Raw genomic sequence first — 18928 nt, 5'->3', positions numbered from 1 at the left:
AATTTGAAATTCCATAGACGTTATTTTGTGCCCAAAGAGAAGGCTGTATTAATGAGGCTGTGATTACCTATTTTGATATTTATGAAAGCAAATTATTATAGGAGAAACCCTTGTCATGCTAAGAAAGGAGAAATAAACGAAATGCAGTTTAATTCTCTCACTGACATTGCATTGTTCCAGAGGAAAAGGGCTGGAAATGAAAGATTAAAGAAAGAAGTTTATGTTTAATCAGAGGAGGTGTTTTTTATTTTTGTGGTAAGGCCAATATCTATTTAATTTAACTTATTTAGTAAATTGTATTTTTGGTAAAAATAATCATATGCAGAAGTTCACAAAAGATTGCAATCAGTGGAAGTGTATAAGATACCAGGGCAAAATATTTTTTATTTTAAAGTGAAAGTAAACAAATATAAAATGGGGTATTATAAACTCTACATGAACATCCACATAAAAAAATCCCAGACATCATAGTGTATGATGACTGAAACAAAAATCAGAAATAGAGCATTGTTGCAATTACACTTTCTATCAGTTAGCATGAGTTTATTTCCATTTCCTTAAATCAAAATATTTGCGTGTGATTTTGAATTAAGAAAGTAGTTGGTACCGCTTGGCTCTATGAGGCTCTAAATAGAGTGGGTCTTGTGGGTTAAGTAAGTTTTTGCTAACCAACACAATTAATTCCAATTTTCAAAACATTGCTAAGGAGGAAGGATGTAGTTTTACTTGCTTTTGAGGGAAGAAGTAATGAGGAAGACAGGGAAGTGGTGAAATGAGGCCTCATGTAACTGACAGGAACTATTAAATGCAGCAGCTATAATGCAGAGCTAAAGGGAGGCCTGGAGCATCCCTCTCATTTTTTTTTAACCAGTATAGGTGGAAACAGACACCACGCACATTTCTAGGACCATGCAAGTGTGCCAGCTTGTCAAATAATCTTCTATTAAGCCCTTGCTGTGTTCCTGTGCTGTGTATGTGATGGTGATGTAGTTTGATCAGGAGGTAGACATTTCGAATTGTCGTTTTACTTGGAAACCAATAGCAGTAATAAAAATAATTCATGCCTGCTTCTCAGTATATAAATTCTGCTGCTGCTACTGCTAAGTCGCTTCAGTCGTGTCTGACTCTGTGCGACCCCATAGATGGCAGCCCACCAGGCTCCGCTGTCCCTGGGACTCTCCAGGCAAAAACACTGGAGTGGGTTGCCATTTCCTTCTCCAATGCATGAAAGTGAAAAGTGAAAGTGAAGTCGCTCAGTCATGTCCGACTCTTTGCGACCCCATGGACTGCAGCCTACCAGGCTACTCCGTCCATGGGATTTTATAAATTCTGCACATATATTATTTCTATTTGTGCATAACTATTTCTATTTGTGCATGTTTTTGCTGTACGGCTTGTTCTTTCCACTACCGAGCAGAGTTTGGCAGGCTGGCATCAGTATGCACAGAAGGAGTAGAAAGTTCAGAATCTCACTGAGGTCAGGGCTTTTAAGTGTCCATTCTACCACTAGTTCTTGAATCACATAGTTCCATGAATTCTGGCTTCCTTATTGCAAAATGGTGACAGTTATCCCTAACACCACAGTTACTGTGATGAAGCAATGAGAGGATAAATTTGAACATTCTTGGAATTAAAGACCACTGTACAAACAGTGGTAGTAATTGTAATGCATGAGGTTCCCCTTCTGTTACCTTGGAAAATAAATGAACTTCATGACTAATTACATTTACAGAGCAAGCTACATTTTAACCAGTTTATTTAAACTCCTTTTCTCATAACCCTTTAAAAGAATATATTTTTGGGGGGGCCACACTGCCCTTCAGGCAGGATCTTAGTTCCCCAATCAGGAATTAAATCTGCATTCCCTGCATAGAAGGGTGGAGTCTCAACCACTGCACTTCCAGGATTGTCCCTCTGATAAACTTTTATATTCAGAAAGAGAAAGATAAATATCGTGTGCTAATGCATATATAGGGAATCTAGAAAGATGGTGCTGGACAATTTATTTGCAGGGCAGCAATGGAGAAACAGACATAGAGAACAGACTTATGGATTTGGGGAGAGGGGAGGAGAGGGTGAGATGTATGGACGGACTAACATGGAAACTTACATTACCATATGTAAAATAGATAGCCAAGTGGAATTTGCTGTATGGCTCAGGAAACTCAAACAGGGGCTCTGTATCAACTAGAGGCGTGGGATGGGGAGGCAGATGGGAGAAAGATTCAAGAGGGAGGGGATATAGGTATACCTATGGCTGATTCCTGTTGAGGTTTGATAGAAAACAATACAATTATTTAAAGCAATTATCCTTCAATTAAAACATAGGTAAATTTAAAAAAAAAAAAAAAAACAACAAAAAACTACAGATAGTTGACCAAGCAGATTGTTAAAATTTCAATTACTTTCATTTGGTGACAAAGTCAGTAATTTTAGTGATTATCTCTGTGGACCTCACATATAATAATGGAAACCAGAGGAACAACCACATATTACACATGGTTTCTGCCCTTGAAAAAGTAGTGAAAAAACAGACCAAGCCCATGGAACTAAAGGAGAATACTGTTAAGACTTAGTGTTCGAGTTGAGGTTAGAGATGCTGAGGGATGTTTGAATGGATTTAGGCATAGTTAATTATTACCTGCCATTTCCACGTGGGTGATTATAGTAAGAATATGAAGTCTTATGTTCATGGATTCAAGGACCACATGGTGCTTAGTTAGAAGGACCTGGAGCAAGTGAAAGGGTAAAAAGTGAGGCAATAAAAGACGTTGGAATAAACAGTAGGGCTGAAATAATCCACATACTGAAACTGAATAACTGAAAATGGATTGCATATATTCTCACATACACACACTTATTTGTTAGTACAGAGCCCAATAAGCATGAGCTTGGGCCAGTCACATAACCTCTTCAAACTCTCTGTTTCTTCATCTTTTGGATCCAGGTAATAGCTCCATTCACAGGGATATTAAGAGAATAGAATGCTTAATCCAGACAAAACTTTTAGCTCTACGACACATCTAAAAATTGTTATCATTATTTACCTGGGAGATTTGTACCTATTAAGAATAGTTAAAGGAACTTCAGATATTTAACCAGAAGAAGAGAAAGAGGGTAAGTGAAGAGTAAACAGACTCTGATGTAACAGTTTATTTTAAATAAAGGTCTATTGTGTGTAAGCAAGAGTCATATACTGAGAAGGTTCTGATATGGTTAAAAATTAGTTGAGAAATTTGACTGAAAACAGCAGTTATAACTAACTACTGAAAATAAATTTCATCTTGATTTTACACACTTTTATCAGCCTTTTTGGAAAAGGAAATGGCAACCCACTCCAGTATTCTTGCCTGGAGAATCCCATGGACAAAGGAGCCTGGTGGGCTACAGTCCGTGGCGTCACAAAGAGTCGGACACGACTGAGCGACTAACACACACATTGAAAATAAACACTGCCAGTCTTGATTTTTTTTTTTAAGTCATTGCTGTCAGTTGGCCTTTGTCTAATTTCCCTTCACTAACAGTGATTGTTAAGCTAAGGTTAAACTATCTAATTGTTTACTTGCTGCTCTAATCAAGGTTACATCCGTTGGGATGGTAAATTGAAACTGATCGAAGGACTGATTTTTCTCTCTCTTCTGTCTTTGGACGGAAGAGGGCACTGTGCTGGACTCCTGGAGCCCCAGGCTTCTCCTGGGGTGCTCCACCTTCCGCTTAAAGGGTTGAACCTCCTTACAGGATTTCCTAGGAATAAAGGGTCTTATCTCCAGAAAAGATTGTAAACCCCTTATCCAAAATAGTGTTTTTCCAAGCTTGCTGTTTCATATTTTAATATAAAAAATGATACCTTCATCCTCTTTTTAGGAATATCCAAGGCAGGGGTGTGGGGTGGGGTGTGGAATTCTTTTTCCCCATTGAAATGATTTCTTTTTTTTAAAAGAAGGCTTTAGCAAAGCAGCTTAAATTATAAGAGAACAATACAATTTAAAAGAGAGGAAACATGATCAAATAGCTATTACTGTGAATCTATTTCAAACTGCACAAAATAAAGTAAAGCATGTAAAACAACTCTTGCTTGTGTTAGAGATAAAACCACCCTGGTATGCACATGAATTTTCAACCCATGGATTGGATTGCTCTCATTTGAAACATTGATTTTTGAATAATTTTCTCTGTCACCTATAGAAACAGATTGTTTTTAATCCATGAAAATATTACCAAACAACTGTCTAAAAGTAAATTGCGAAAAGCAGAACCTCACAATCGAAAGAGTGATGAAAAATGCTTAAAAGAAAGCTATTCTAAGGCTCATAAAAATTTCCTCTCTCATACCAACCTCTTTATTTCTGATAAGAAATGCTAGGTGGTTTGATTATATAGGTTACTGAGTTGCCTCAAGTTGCATAAAAATATTGATAGCTAGAGAGACAGCAATCGCCTTTTTTTTTTTTTCCTCTGTGGCACAGGTAATGAAAACATAGACTGTGTCTCTCAGTTTTTTTTTCTCAGAATTAACAAAATGAAGTCTGAAGGGTGATACATCTTATTTACTTGTGTTCCCTGTCGCTGGAGGATCATTTTTCCAGAGTGTCATGTCACTAGGGCCCAAGTGCCTGGCCCTTCATGAGAGAGAAATGAGTGAATGAAGGCCTCAGATAAAGGTTGAATTTGGATATTCTTAAAAACTTTTGTGCTTTGGAGCTTTTGGGCAGTCAGATATTCCTTGTCTCCTTAGCTTTAAAGATGCATACAATATATATACACTGGATTACAAAGGAAACGGAAAGTATCAAAGTGGAGTCCAGGTTGAGAACCCCTGGGAGGGGATTTATAGCATCTTCTCTAAGCCTGAGATTGTGTGCGTCTATCATACAAAGTCTTGTTACTCAAAGCTTGCTTCTTGGATTAGTGGCCTTGGCTGCCCAACCCCCTCCCCTCCCGCCCCTCTGGCCCCACCTCATGAATTCAAATTTGTCTTTTTAGTAAGATTTTAAATATAGACCATTTTTAAATTCTTTATTGATTTTGTTTCAGTATTGCTTCTGTTTTGTTTTGCTTTTTTTGGTCATGAGACATATGGGATCGTAGCTCCCAGACCAGGAATCAAACCTGCACCCCCCTGCATTGGAAGGTGAAGTTTTAACCACTGAATTGCCAAGGAAATTCCCCAAATCTTCCTTTTTTGGGCAAGCTCCTCAGATGATTCGTGTGTCTGTGAGAACGAGTCACATGCGAATCAGGGTGACAGAAGGGAGCAGACGACTCTCCCAAGTCCCTCCAGTGCCCTGGAGGGTATGTACGTTTGAGAGCAGCTACATGTTTCAGCCTAAGGCCAACTGTGCTTTCAACCTTGGGCATCTGTTTTTGCTTTAAGGTAACTCATCTTAGTGTTACTTACTGAAACTGTTACTGCTTTCTGAATATTTAACATCACAGACCTGTGAATTCACAAACAGTGTGGTTCTCATGCAGATTTCCCTTTCTTGGTGAAGTGGCAAAATTAAATAGAGGCATCCGAAAGAGTTATGCCTAGAGAATATTTCTTTGAGAAGAGTGGACATTATTTAGATAACTTGAAATGGTGTAATATGATCTTAAGGACTTTTTAAAAAAATTTTTCCAACAGGCTGAGATTTTCCTATTTTTATGCTTATATTTATTGTGTATCTTGGGCTTCCCTAGTAGCTCAGACGGTAAAGAACATGCCTGCAATGGAGGAGACCCTAGTTCGATCCCTGTGTTGGGAAGATCCCTTGGAGAAGGGAATGTCTACCGACTCCAGTATTCTTGCCTAGAGAATTCCATGGACAGACCATTGAGTAGCAAAAAGAGTCAGACACAACTAAGCAATTAACACTTTGACTTTCAGGCTTAGATATGATTTGAAAATTACATTGTAGTACTCCTTCCTCCATTATTTTTTCATTGCAGTGGCTCCTTATTCCCAATAAGGTCCTTGATCTGGCACCTGCCTTGTCTGTAGGCATATGTCTCAATCTGGTTCTAAGTATATGCTGTATGCCCCAAAGATGAAACTCTTTACTGTGCTTACGTTCCTTTATCTCTGCCTCTTTGCATCCTATTTCCCTTATTAGAGCTTAGAGGGCCAAAAAAAAAAAAAAAAAAAAAAAAAGCCCAGGCAACTTCCAACTATGAGGTTTCTGGAATATTAGGAATGAAAATCTCCGAACTAGGTTAGAAAAGTTTTGGTATTTTTAGTATATTTACACTTAGCACATTAACATTATGACTACAGATACCCAAATTCAATGTATGTGCAAACTGTTGGAGACAGCGTCTCTAAGTATTTCAATATGAGGTTCAGGCGAAATGATCATACTGGCTCCTGAATCCAGTCTCTCCTGTGGAAACGCCACCTGTCCTCAAGGCCCAGGACAATAGACTCGGTTCTGATTAGGCAGGTCCAAGTGGTCTCATGTCTCAGTTCCTGTAGCACTGTAATTACAGTTCAGCTAATGTGTTAAAAATACTGACTCACAGTATTTTGTACATATATTTTACCTTTCGTTCTAGATTGCAAGCACCCTCAGGGTGGGGAATTTGTTCTATTAATATGTAGCACAATGCTTTATGCATAGTATATTCAGTGAACCTGGATGAATGAACAAATCTATGTATTATAATGTGGCATGAACTTTCGCTTGAATTCAAAAGTGAAAATACAAGCATTGATATTTTGAATCATCTTCTGATGGTTTGATAAATTCCATACGGTTTTATGGAGTTTTTTTGGTATGTATTTTTCTATTATTTTGCTGTTATTCTGGATTTGGTCATTGAAATAAGAATGTTTATGAAACAATTTAAAATATAGTCTTTAAAGTTTATGCTACTTTGATCTGAAAAGTCTGATTGGCTTCTGCACTTACTTCTTTATTAATAACCCTTCTGGATGCGAGGAATACAGTTGTGAGCCTGTGCCAGATAGCTTACAAGAGGGAGAAAGAAAAATACACTAAAGGATAATGTTGTATGATGAAGGATATGTAGGAAAATATATGTTTCTTGTTTGTGGGAGCAGCTGGAATATGATTTCTTTGTAAACAGTTAAAGAATTTTAACATATCAGAGAAGAAATTAATTCAGTAAAGGCATGTCAGCTGAAAGTTTGCTTAAGAGTGACAGGTTCAGGTGAATAGGAGGGTGTGGGGTGAGGGGTAAGAGCATGTTATTGCTGAATCTGATGCATTCACCCTTAATCTTACTGACTGAAAAAATTACTTTCTAGATAATTACATATATGTCAAATGTCACAAATTTCTTTGGTTTTGTTTTTAAGAGAAAGAAAATGAAGTACCTATCTGTCCTGGTGACTTAGTATATTTAGTATAAATATTATATATATAATAAATATTTGTATACTTACAAGAGACCTTTGGGTATTAAAAGGACCTGTGACATATACCAGTGTGACTTTTCATGCTGTGGCTGCTCTTTATTTAACTCGGAGAGTCAGATTGCTGGAAAAGTTCTAGTGCAATTAAAATCTTTAAAAGCTTAAGCTGTTGTCAAAATTGAAAAATGTTGCAGGAATATTATAGGAATGTTGGTGATGTTTACTGAGATGACTCTGAGAGAAGAGGTGGTTGTTCCAGCAGTAGCCAGGTAATGATTAATGAAATAAGCAAGGCATTTGATTGTACTCATAATTTTGTTTTCCTTTACTTATCATTTCAGAGTTCATCAATTATGGCTCTTAAAGATGTAAAATATGACCATCTTTTAATACATTTGATTTTAAGCAGGAACATCTGAAATTTAAAATGAATGAATTTTGAAGGACATTGACTGTCCTGATTTTTGATACCTATTAGGAAGTATTGCCATCTAATGGCTATTATGTCAAATTATTGATAAATGTTCCTAAAGGACCCTGTAAAACTGAGACATATCAGTCCTATGGATTTCACCTACTCCACTGTCAAAACACTGTCATGGTGTGATATGTAAAACTTTAATTGTAGTTTTAATGATAAGTGCCCTCTGTCTGTACAGTAAGCCTTTACAACAGAGTAGTCCATTTTCACAAATTTATTTTATTACTTTACTTTGTATGTTTTCCGATTGGCGACTTGAGTAGTAATGCTTAGAAGGAAGCTGATAAATACCCAAAGTCAGATATAAACTCTTAACTTTCATTCTGCTAGTCCCTTCATGTTTCATTGACAGGATTGAAGCAGAGGTTCTCTGCGGACATTTCCAAATCTGCAGTGTGCAGTTAGAGTGGCCAGAAACACTTGCATGTTAAGATGTGCCCAGAGCCTGTAGTGATGCCTCTTTTTGCCTCTACTGCAGCACTTGTCTTACGGTAACGGCAGCTTGCACGTGGATGCTGCTTTCCAGCAGACCCTCTGGAGCGTGGCCCCCATCAGCTCAGGAAGTGAAGCAGCCCAAGGTAAAGACTCCACTTCCATTAGGAGTCTGGTCCCTGATACAGAGTTGAGAGTCTTCTTTGGAATTGTGATAGTGAGCAAATAAATTAGAGCTGTTTGTGTCAAAATATTCTATAATGAAGATACATGACATTTAAGAAACTTATTTCAATTGCTACTTAAAAGTGAAATTTGTGTTAAGATTTAGCTCTCCTTATTTTTACGCTATTGTCAACTTTAGCTTATTCCTGTGTGTACTTTAAGCGCTAGCTTTCTAGGGGTTATTTTCTCCATGTTTTGGCCTCAGGGTATTGCTTGGTTAGGCTAACGTCAAGATTTCTTATCTTCAGGGTGTGTGACTTAGTGCTGGATCACAGCAATGCTTGGGCATCAGGGTTTTCTCTGGATGTATCAGTTTGTTCTGCTTATTCTCACTTACATAAGTTTAAATCTGAGCCTATTCAGGCCTGTATGTTTAGTGGAGGCTTTTATGAGGCTGAGGTCACGTATAGTAGTGGGAATATCACTGACTGTGGGACTTGGAAACCCAGGGTTCAGGGGTGGAAGGCAGGTGACCCCACTCATCTCTGTGATTTCAGTTCAGTACTTACTCCTTACCAGACTTCTGTGTCTCTGTCTATGAAAATAGGAGATCAGATCAGATGATCTGTTTAGCTTTCGATATCCAGTGATGACAATTCAAATGTGACTGCGTTTCGATCCTTCTAGGGTATCTGATTGGTGGTGACGTCCTCAGGTTGCTTCATGGACACATGGATGAATGCCTCACTGTCCCTTCAGGAGAACACGGTGAAGAGCAGCGGAGGTTGGTACCTGGGCCCAGTGCTTTAAGCCTTTCATTTTCATGTTTTGATACAATTTTTATAAATTAAGGATAGGTCTGTTCAGGCCATTCATGTAATAGAAAGTGGGCCACTATGGTTTGTCTGTCCACTGAAGTGATCCATTTGTTGATTTCCTCTGAAATTTTTTTCTCATATTAGGTTTTCACTGCCTATCAGTAGAGTTGCTGAAAATTTTTGTATAATGAAACCATGGTTAGAAGCATTGAATACAAGAAACTGAGTGGGAAGAGTGAACACATTTAATTACTTAGGGCTTCATTAAATGTTCTTTTTTTTTTTTTTTTTGATGAATTCTCTTTCTGGAATGTTTAGTCTCAAATTCAGTTTCAAAGTCAGAGTTCTCAAAGTGCCCAGAAGTTTAGGACCTTTTTCTGTTACCTCCCATTGACTGATGTGTGTGCTAAGTTGCTTCAGTCATGTCCAGCTCTTTGCGATCTTATGGACTGTAGCCCACTAGGCTGCTTTGTGCATGAGATTCTCTAGGTAAGAATACTGGAGTGGGTTGCCATGCCCTCTTCCAGGGGATCTTCCTGACCTAGGGATCAAACCTGCATCCCTTATGTCTCCTACATTGGCAGGTGGGCTCTTTACCACCAGTGCCACCTGACATAAGTAAAAAAATTAATCATTTCCCCTAATATTTTATGTGATTTTAATACTGCTCTTGTGTTAATATTATTTTGCACTGGGCCAAGATAGAAGTAGTCTGGATCACAGGAAAAAATGCACAAGTAATAAAAAGCATAAAAATATTTAGGATGATTTGAACGTTTCATTTGCCTCACAAATTAATGAATGGATATGGTAGGATGTGTAAGAGATTACTGTGAGAGAAGGCATGATCTGGGTGATTTATTACATGGCTTTAAGTCTTCTGGTGGAGATTTCTAATAATATATGCATATTTAGAAATGAAAACATTTAGAAAATTAATAGCAATCATTTAACTAGCTGTTTAACTTTGGGAAAAATCAGTCTGAGACCTGGATACTAGTCTTAACCTCTCTTGCCAGACAGAGCTAGTTATGGTGAAGTGTGAAATGCAGAGCCTGAAAAAATTCCACAAACTAAAAAGTGCTGCTTAAAGCAGGCTAGGAAGAAGATGTTGATGGTGTGGATAAGGCTTTGTGTGAAAATGAGAGGGGCTTCAAAAAGCTGTTGTTTTGAGGGATTAATTCCGAACAAAAATATGAACAGAAGTGTGTCCTGGAAATAGTAATTATTGTGGAGTGATGAGGGGCAGGATGGAAGGAAGATAGAAGCTAGTTAGGAGGGAGGAGTTGGATCAGCTTTTGAAGGCTCCTTAGTGCAATAACCATGGGTTGGCTCTTACTCTGAGTGAGTTGGGAAGGAGTGTGTGGGGATGAGCAGGGATAACATAGTCAATATCTTTGAAAAGTGTTGCTCTGATGAACGAGAGGAACTTAGACCAAAGGTAGAGAGATTGTGGATTGGGGAAACCAATCCAATTAAATCAGAAGGCTGATGTAGTAATTCATATGAGAGAAAAGGAAAAGCTTAGCTTGGACAGTGGCCATTTGAATAGGATGGCCTGGTTCAGAGATATTTCAAGTCAGATTGATTGACTGGTTTAAGGATGAACTCAATGTGGTCGCTGAGAGTGTATCAGATTTAACGGTGAGCTGATTCAAAGGAAGAGAGATGATGTTAAAGATCGTAGGAGATATACAAATATGGTATGAAGGACTGAATGAGATTTTGGACACTGGTGAGTACAAAGGGTCATGGGAAATAAAGGGTTTATGGGAAATTGGAATTTTTGAATCTTTAACTTAGACAAAACTTGGGTTGGATATGAATCACAAGTGCGTGTAGGGTAGTTGAAGGAATGGAAGCCCTATATAGAGAGGAAGGAACTGTAATTAAAGGGGTATGTTTAGCAACTTGGGCATAGCTTTAAAAAGTATGCTAAGAGCAACCTAGATGTCCATCGACAGATGAATGGATAAAGAAGTTATGTTACATATATACAATGCAATATTAGTCAGCCATAAAAATGAATAGGGCTTCCCTGGTGGCTCAGATGGTAAAGCGTCTGCCTGCAGTGCGGGAGACCTGGGTTCGACCCCTGGGTTGGGAGGATCCCCTGGAGAAGGAAACGGCAACCCACTCCAGTACTCTTGCCTGGAAAATTCCATGGATGGAGGAGCCTGGTAGGCTACAGTCCATGGGGTCACAAAGAGTCAGACACAACTGAGTGACTTCACTTCTTTCTTTCTTTTCATAAAAAAGAATGAAATTAGACCATTTGTAGTGATGTGGATGAAGCTAGAGTCTGTCATAAGAATGAAGTAAGTCAGAAAGAGAAGAAGGTTGTATGGGACTTTAGAAAAATGGTACTGATTAACCAATTTGCAGGGCAGGAATAGAGATGCAGACATAGAGAACAGACTTATGAATATAACATGGGAGAAGGTGGGGAGAATTTAGAGAGTAGCATTAACATATATATACTACAGTACGTAAAATAGATAGATAGCAGGAAGCTGCCCTCAGCCTGGTGCTCTGTGATGACCTAGAGCAGTGGAACGGGGAGGAGGGAGGGAGGCTCAAAAAGGAGGGAATATATGTATATTTATAGCTGATTCACATTGTTGTACAGCAGAAGCCAACACAATATTTTAAGGCAATTATACTCCAATTAAAAAAATGTTTTTGCAGTTTGCAAAACCTTGACATAGATAAACTAGAGAGGAGGCTGAGGATGGAGTCCTAGAGAAGGCTGACACTTAGAACATGGACAGGCAAAGGAGAGTTGCTAGAAAGCCAGAATGGTAGTTAAGTGGAGAACCAGGGAAGTTATGGAGTCCAAAGGAGGATTGTTGGTGTAGATGTGTTCAATGCTATAATATAATCATAGAGACTTAGGAGCAAAGAGACACTGTGCCATAGTCTTTGGAGTCTTAATTTCTGATTTGTTAAATCAAGCACTTAAGCCAAGTGATTTTTTGAGCCCTTCTACTGTTTGTACAGTTACTGCAGAGATTAGGGATGTAGAATTAGACAGACCTAGGCATGGGCCTCTCCTCTGCCCCTTACTAGTTGTGTGACTCATGAAGATGACTAAATTTCTTTAAACATGATTTTTCTCCTCTATAAAATGCAGTTTAAATACTAGCTGCTACTTCATGGGATGGTTGCGAAGGTTCAGTAAGAAAATGCACATAAAATCTTGATGCATATTAAGAGATCAACAAATGTATTGTTGCTTTTGTTGTTACTGTTATCACTATTATTTAGAAGAACAACATTTAGTCAGATATGGAAGCATAAAGAATGGTAGAGCGTAGATTTTAGAGAAAGAGAAGCTAAACTATATCAAAGAAAATCCTCTACTGTTTTGAACTGAATGTGGCATGTATGTGGTGGAGAAGGACCCCTCTTTCTTGATCAGCTTTAGAACCCAGGAATGGATGAGCGTAGTTTTTGTAGAGTTTTAATTCTCATTTTCAAATGAGAATATTCAGCATCAGATACATCCCAGATTTCCTGGACTAAGCTCACTGGCAGTGACTTCAGTTTTCCATCTCTCCTGGATATTAGAGAATTTTTTTTTTTTTAAATTGTATTGCACAGTTATGTCGAACCCATGCCCCCTGCAGTGAAAGCAGAGTCCTAACTCCTGGACTACCAGGAATTCCAGAGAATCTGTATGTTAAAGATGTGATTTATGAAACATGATACTTACAGAGCAGATTTCCTGCTAACTCATTTTTTGTTGGAAGGGAGTCCTTTATTTTTTTAATTATTATTTTATATTGGGATATAGTTGATTTACAATGTCATGTTAGCAGGTATGGCCCAAAGTGATTCAGTTGTACGTATATATGTATCTATTCTTTTTCAGATTCTTTTCCCGTTGTAGGTTATTGCAGAGTATTGAGTAGAGTTTCCTATGCTATACAGTAGGTCCTTGTTGATTATTTTATATTGTGTGTGTGTTAATCTCAACCTTCTAATTTGTCCATCCACCTTCCACCTTGTCCCTTTAGTAACCATAAGTTTATTTTGTGAGTCTATTTTGTAAATAACTTCAATTGTATCTTTTTTTTAGATTCCATATATAAGGGATATCTTATTAAATTTGTCTTTCTCTGTCTGACTTAGTTCACTTAGAATGATAATGTCTCCTGCTAATTCTTTAGATTGTTGGTTATTAATCATTTCTGAGAAAACTTGAGGAAATGTCAAAGACATTTTGATGTTGTTCTGGGTCCAATTTTCCATTGCATCCTTATTGAAGACTACTCCCCCATCCTGGAATTATTCTTTTCTAAATTTCTTATTAGAGTATAGTTGATGTACATGTTGTGCCAATCTTTCTGTAAGAATGTGACTCGGTTATATACATATAACTTTGTGTATACATATATACATATTCTTTTCTATATTTTTTCCATTATATTTTATAATAGGATATTCAATATAGTTTCCTGTGGTGTATACAGTAGGACCTTGTTGTTTATCCATTCTAAATGTACTTGCAGTATTATTCTTGATTTAATGTTGATTATTTCTGTGTCAAATTAATCTCAACATACATTCAGATCAACATATTGCTCTCTTTAGGTAGTGATGTCAGTAAGAACACATTTCTATTGCCCCATTGTACAGCATGTTTACATGGGTAAAATTAAATGATAATGGATATCAAGTCATGAATTGAGGGAGAAAATAAGTCAGAAATAGGTAGCAGGAACATGAGGGATCTTGCTTAAGAAGGAGGGTTACCTGTATCTTGATTATACAGTGAAATTGAGCAATTACTTGCAAATAATGATAAAAGTAGTCCTTAAATTTTATGTTTACAGAGCACTGTTTTCTCTCACACCTCTGTCTAGAAATGTCTTTCTCTCCCTCTATCCTTACCGTACATCAATTTCAATGTCTTACAGAATGAGGGGGCAGCAAAGGAAAGCACAGCCAGGAGGCAACTTTTCTTTAATTGGTAGGACTCTGTATGAGAAACACATAATGACAACCTAAAAAATATATTTTGATTCATTTTTTAAAAGAAGTAAAAATTGACTTTTGGACAGCAGTATGAGAGTTGGAGAAGATCCAGGGAAATATGTAGACCTTTCTTTTAACTCATAACTCTTATAGCCAGGCTATACACAATTCATACAATTATATGTATGAAATTATATGTGTGAAAGTGAAGTCGCTCAGTCGTGTCCGACTCTTTGCGACCCTGTGGACTGTAGCCCACCAGGCTCCTCCACCCATGGGATTCTCCAAGCAAGAATACTGGAGTGTGTTGCCATTTACTTCTCCAGGGGATCGAACCCAGGTCTCCTGCATTGCAGGCAGACACTTTAACCTCTGAGCCACCAGGGAAGCCCATCAATTATATGTATACATAGTATGAAAAGGCAAAAAGATATGACACTGAAAGATGAACTCCCCAAGTAGGTAGGTGCCAAATATGCTACTGGAGAAGAGTGGAGAAATAACTCCAGAAAGAATGAAGAGACAAAGCCAAAACAAAAACAACACCCAGTTGTGGATGTGACTGGTGATGGAAGTAAAGTCTGATGCTGTGAAGAGCAATATTGCATAGGAACCTGGAATGTTAGGTCCATGAATCAAGGTAAATAGGAAGTGGTCAAACAAGAGATGGCAAGAGTAAACATCAACATTTTAGGAATCACTGAACTAAAATGGACCGGAATGGGCAAATTTAATTCAGATGACCATTATATCTACTACTGTGTTCAAGAATCCCTTAGAAGAAATGGAGTAGCCCTCATAGCCAACAAAAGAGTCTGAAATGCAGTACTTGGGTGCAATCTCAAAAATGACGGAATGATCTCTGTTCGTTTCCAAGGCAAACCATTCAGTATCACAGTAGTCCAAGTCTGTCCTGAAACCAGTAATGCTGAAGAAGCTGAAATTGAATGGTTCTATGAAGACTTACAGGACCTTCTAGAACTAACACCAAAAAAAGATGTCCTTTTCATCACAGGGGACTGCAATGAAAATGGAGGAAGTCAAGAGGTACCTGGAGTAACAGGCAAATTTGGCCTTGGAGTACAAAATGAAGCAGGGCAATGCCTAACAGAGTTTTGCCAAGAGAACTCACTGGTCATAGCAAACACCCTCTTCCGACAGCACAAGAGAAGACTCTACACATGGATATCACCAGATGGTCAATTCCGAAATCAGATTGGTTATATTCTTTGCAGCCAAAGATGGAGAAGCTCTATACAGTCAGCAAAAACAAGACTGGGAACTGACTGTGGCTCAAATCATGAACTCCTTATTGCCAAACTCAGAATTAAATTGAAGAAAGTAGGGAAAACCACTAGACCATTCAGGTATGACCTAAATCAAATTCCTTATGAACATACAGTAGAAGTGACAAGTAGATTCAAGGGATTAGATCTGATGGACAGAGTAACTGAAGAACTATGGATGGAAGTTCGTGACATTGTATAGAAGGCAGTGATCAAGACCATTCTCAAGAAAAATACAAAAAAGACAAAATGGTTGTCTGAGAAGGACTTACAAATAGCTGAGGAAAGAAGAGACACTAAAGGCAACAGAGAAAAGGAAAGGTATACCAATTTGACTGCAGAGTTCCAAAGAATAGCAAGGGGAGATAAGAAAACCTTCCTCAGTGATTAATGCAAAGAAATAGAGGAAAACAATATAATGGGAAAGACTAGAGATCTCTTCAAGAAAATTAGCAATACCAAGGGAACATTTCATGCAAAGATGGGCACAATAAAGGACAGAAATGGTATGGACTTACAGAAGCAGAAGATATTAAGAAGTGGCAAGAATACACAGAAGAACTATACAAAAAAGATCATCGTGACCCAGATAACCACGATGGTGTGATCATTCACCTAGAGCCAGACATCCTGGAATGTGAAGTCAAGTGGACCTTAGGAAGCATCACTACGAACAAAGCTAGTGGAGGGATGGAATTCCAGTTGAGCTACTTCAAACCCTTAAAAATGATGCTGTGAAAGTGCTGCACTCAATATGCCAGCAAATTTGGAAGACTCAGCAGTGGCCACAGGACTGTAAAAGGTCAGTTTTCATTCCAATGCCAAAGAATGCTCAAATTACCACACAATTGCACTCATCTCACACCCTAGCAAAGTAATGCTCAAAATTCTCCAAGCCAGGCTTCACCAGTACATGATTCTTGAACTTCCAGATGCTCATGCTGGATCTAGAAAAGGCAGAGGAACCAGAGATCAAATGGGCAACATCTGCTGTATCATCAAAAAAGCAAGAGAGTTCCAGAAAAACATCTGCTTTATTGATTACACGAAAACCTTTGTGTGTATCACAACAAACTGTGGAAAATTCTTCAAGCGATGGGAATACCAGACCACCTTACCTGCCTTATGAGAAATCTGTATGCAGGTCAAGCAGCAATAGTTAGAACCGGACATGGAACAATGGACGGTTCCAAGTTGGGAAAGGAGTACAAGAAGGTTGTATATTGTCACCCTGCTTATTTAACTTCTATGCAGACTACATCATGGGAAATGCTGGCCTGGATGAAACACAAGCTGTAATCAAGTCTGCTGGGAGAAGTATCAATACTTCTCAATAATCTCAATAATCTCAGACACACAAATGACACCACTGTTATGGCTGAAGGTGAAGAAGAAGTAAAGAGCCTCTTGATGAAAGGGAAAGAGGAGAGTGAAAAGCCGGCTTAAAATTCAACATTCAAGAAACTAAGATCATTTTCACCCAGGCCCATCACTTCATGGCAACTAGATGGGGAAACAATGGAATCAGTGACAGAATTTATTTTTTTGAGCTCCAAAATCACTGCAAATGGTTACTGCAGCCATGAAATTAAAAGACAGTTTCTCCTTGGAAAAAAGCTATGTCCGATCTAGACAGCATGCTAAAAAGCAGATACATTACTTTGCCGACAAAGGTCTGTCTAGTCAAAGCTATTTTTCCAGTAATCATGTGTGGATGTGAGAGTTGTACTATAAAGAGAGCTGAGCGCAGAAGAATTGATGCTTTTAAACTGTGGTGTTGGAGAAGACTCTTGAGAGTCTCTTGGACTGCAAGGAGATCCAACCAGTCCATCCTAAAGGAAATCAGTCCTGAATATTCCTTGGAAGGACTGATGCTGAAGTTGAAACTCCAGTACTTTGGCTACCTGATGTGAAGAACTGCCTCATTGGAAAAGACTCTGATGCTGGGAAAGATTGAAGTTAGGAAGGAGCAGAAGATGAGATGAGATGGTTGGATGGCATCACCAACTCGATGGAAATGAGTTTGAGCAAGCTCTGGGAGTTGGTGATGGACTGTGAAGCCTGGCATGCTACAGTCCATGGGGTCACAAAGAGTCATACACAACTGAGCAATTGAACTGAACTGATACACAATTATATTCTGTTATTAAAGTTTAATAACTAATGTCACATACAGTTTGTTATGAGAAGTAGTTGAATTGATTAAGGAGATCACTGTAAATTACAGTTAGTTCTGAGCAATTTAGGACCATTTTTGGTTGTAAATCCTTGTTAGTAAGTATATTTCTCTATCTGCTCATGCCTTGTTCCACTGACAGTTTTTGAATATACATAACACAACTCTTACTTGTAACAATTTAAGATGCAATTCAGTGATGAGTACTGCAGTTCTAAATACTGATGCATTGATCTTTTATATTATCTTTACAATTTTTCAAGTATGTTGATTTACATTGTTGTGTTAATTTCAGGGATACAGCACAGTGGTTCAGTTATACATACATATGTTCTTTTTCATATTCTTTTCCATCATTATTTATCACAGGAATTGCAATATAGTTCCCTATACCATTCATTAGGATCTTGGTGTTTACCCATCCTATATATATTAGTTCGCCTCTGCTAATCCAAAACTCCCAATCCTTCCATCTGTTACCCTCCCCACTTTGGCAGTCACAAATCTGTTCTGTATCTGATGGATAAATCCTATTCACATTTAAATTTGTATATGTATGTTGTTTCCTGTGCATTCTCATGGGAGTTTTAATCAGAGTCCTAGAACGAAGAGCATATATTGTCCCATTCAATTAAGTGTAATTGAATTGGAGAATGAGGCCTACCAAAGTTAAAAAAAAATATATATATATAGTTTGTTTGTTTGTTTGTTTCCCCATGCTTCCTGTTCATGTTGCTTTTATGGATTGAATATTGACATGTTTGCAAAATAAACCATCACTGTGGTTTTATTTTAAATTTCTTGAGAATTTTTCAGAAAGATACATGGCTCTAAAACTACCAGTATCCAACTTGTCTGAACAACAAGAGTCATAAAAGTATCATCAATGAGAGTTGGGAGCATTCAGGTGAAAGGCAGGAACGCAATGAAGATTAACTGTAGAATTGTAGTTTCTTAGTTCTTCAAACTCTTCAAATAGTGAGATAGAATAAATTAAGGATGAACAATTTCAGGTGCTTGGCAAGAGATTTGTCAGATGCAACACAGTTTTTAATTATTGCTTTTAAAGTAAGATTTCATTCTTGAGGCTTGAAATTTGATTGCCAGTTTTTATTTCAAGCATGAAATCTTTTACATGAGGATATTTTGTATTCTAGATTCTGTCTCTGGATTGTACCTTATTTACTTCTGTCCATTTTTTATGTGAATATAATAAAATATCAACAAACACAT

General features: G+C 37.8%; 1 protein-coding gene across 1 annotated transcript in view; it reads left to right on the top strand.

Annotated features, from left to right (window-relative positions):
* RYR2 (ryanodine receptor 2) overlaps positions 1-18928 on the top strand; it is an 819609-nt gene that overhangs the window by 342700 nt on the left and 457981 nt on the right. The window contains exons 9-10 of the mRNA XM_070364567.1: positions 8317-8416; positions 9123-9219. Coding sequence (XP_070220668.1) covers positions 8317-8416; positions 9123-9219 — 197 coding nt within the window. The remainder of the gene's footprint in view (positions 1-8316; positions 8417-9122; positions 9220-18928) is intronic.

The sequence above is a fragment of the Bos mutus genome, chromosome 28 (assembly GCF_027580195.1).
Source record: "Bos mutus isolate GX-2022 chromosome 28, NWIPB_WYAK_1.1, whole genome shotgun sequence".
In the NCBI taxonomy this organism is placed as follows: Eukaryota; Metazoa; Chordata; class Mammalia; order Artiodactyla; family Bovidae; genus Bos; species Bos mutus.
This window is presented reverse-complemented; position numbering and strand designations above follow the sequence as displayed.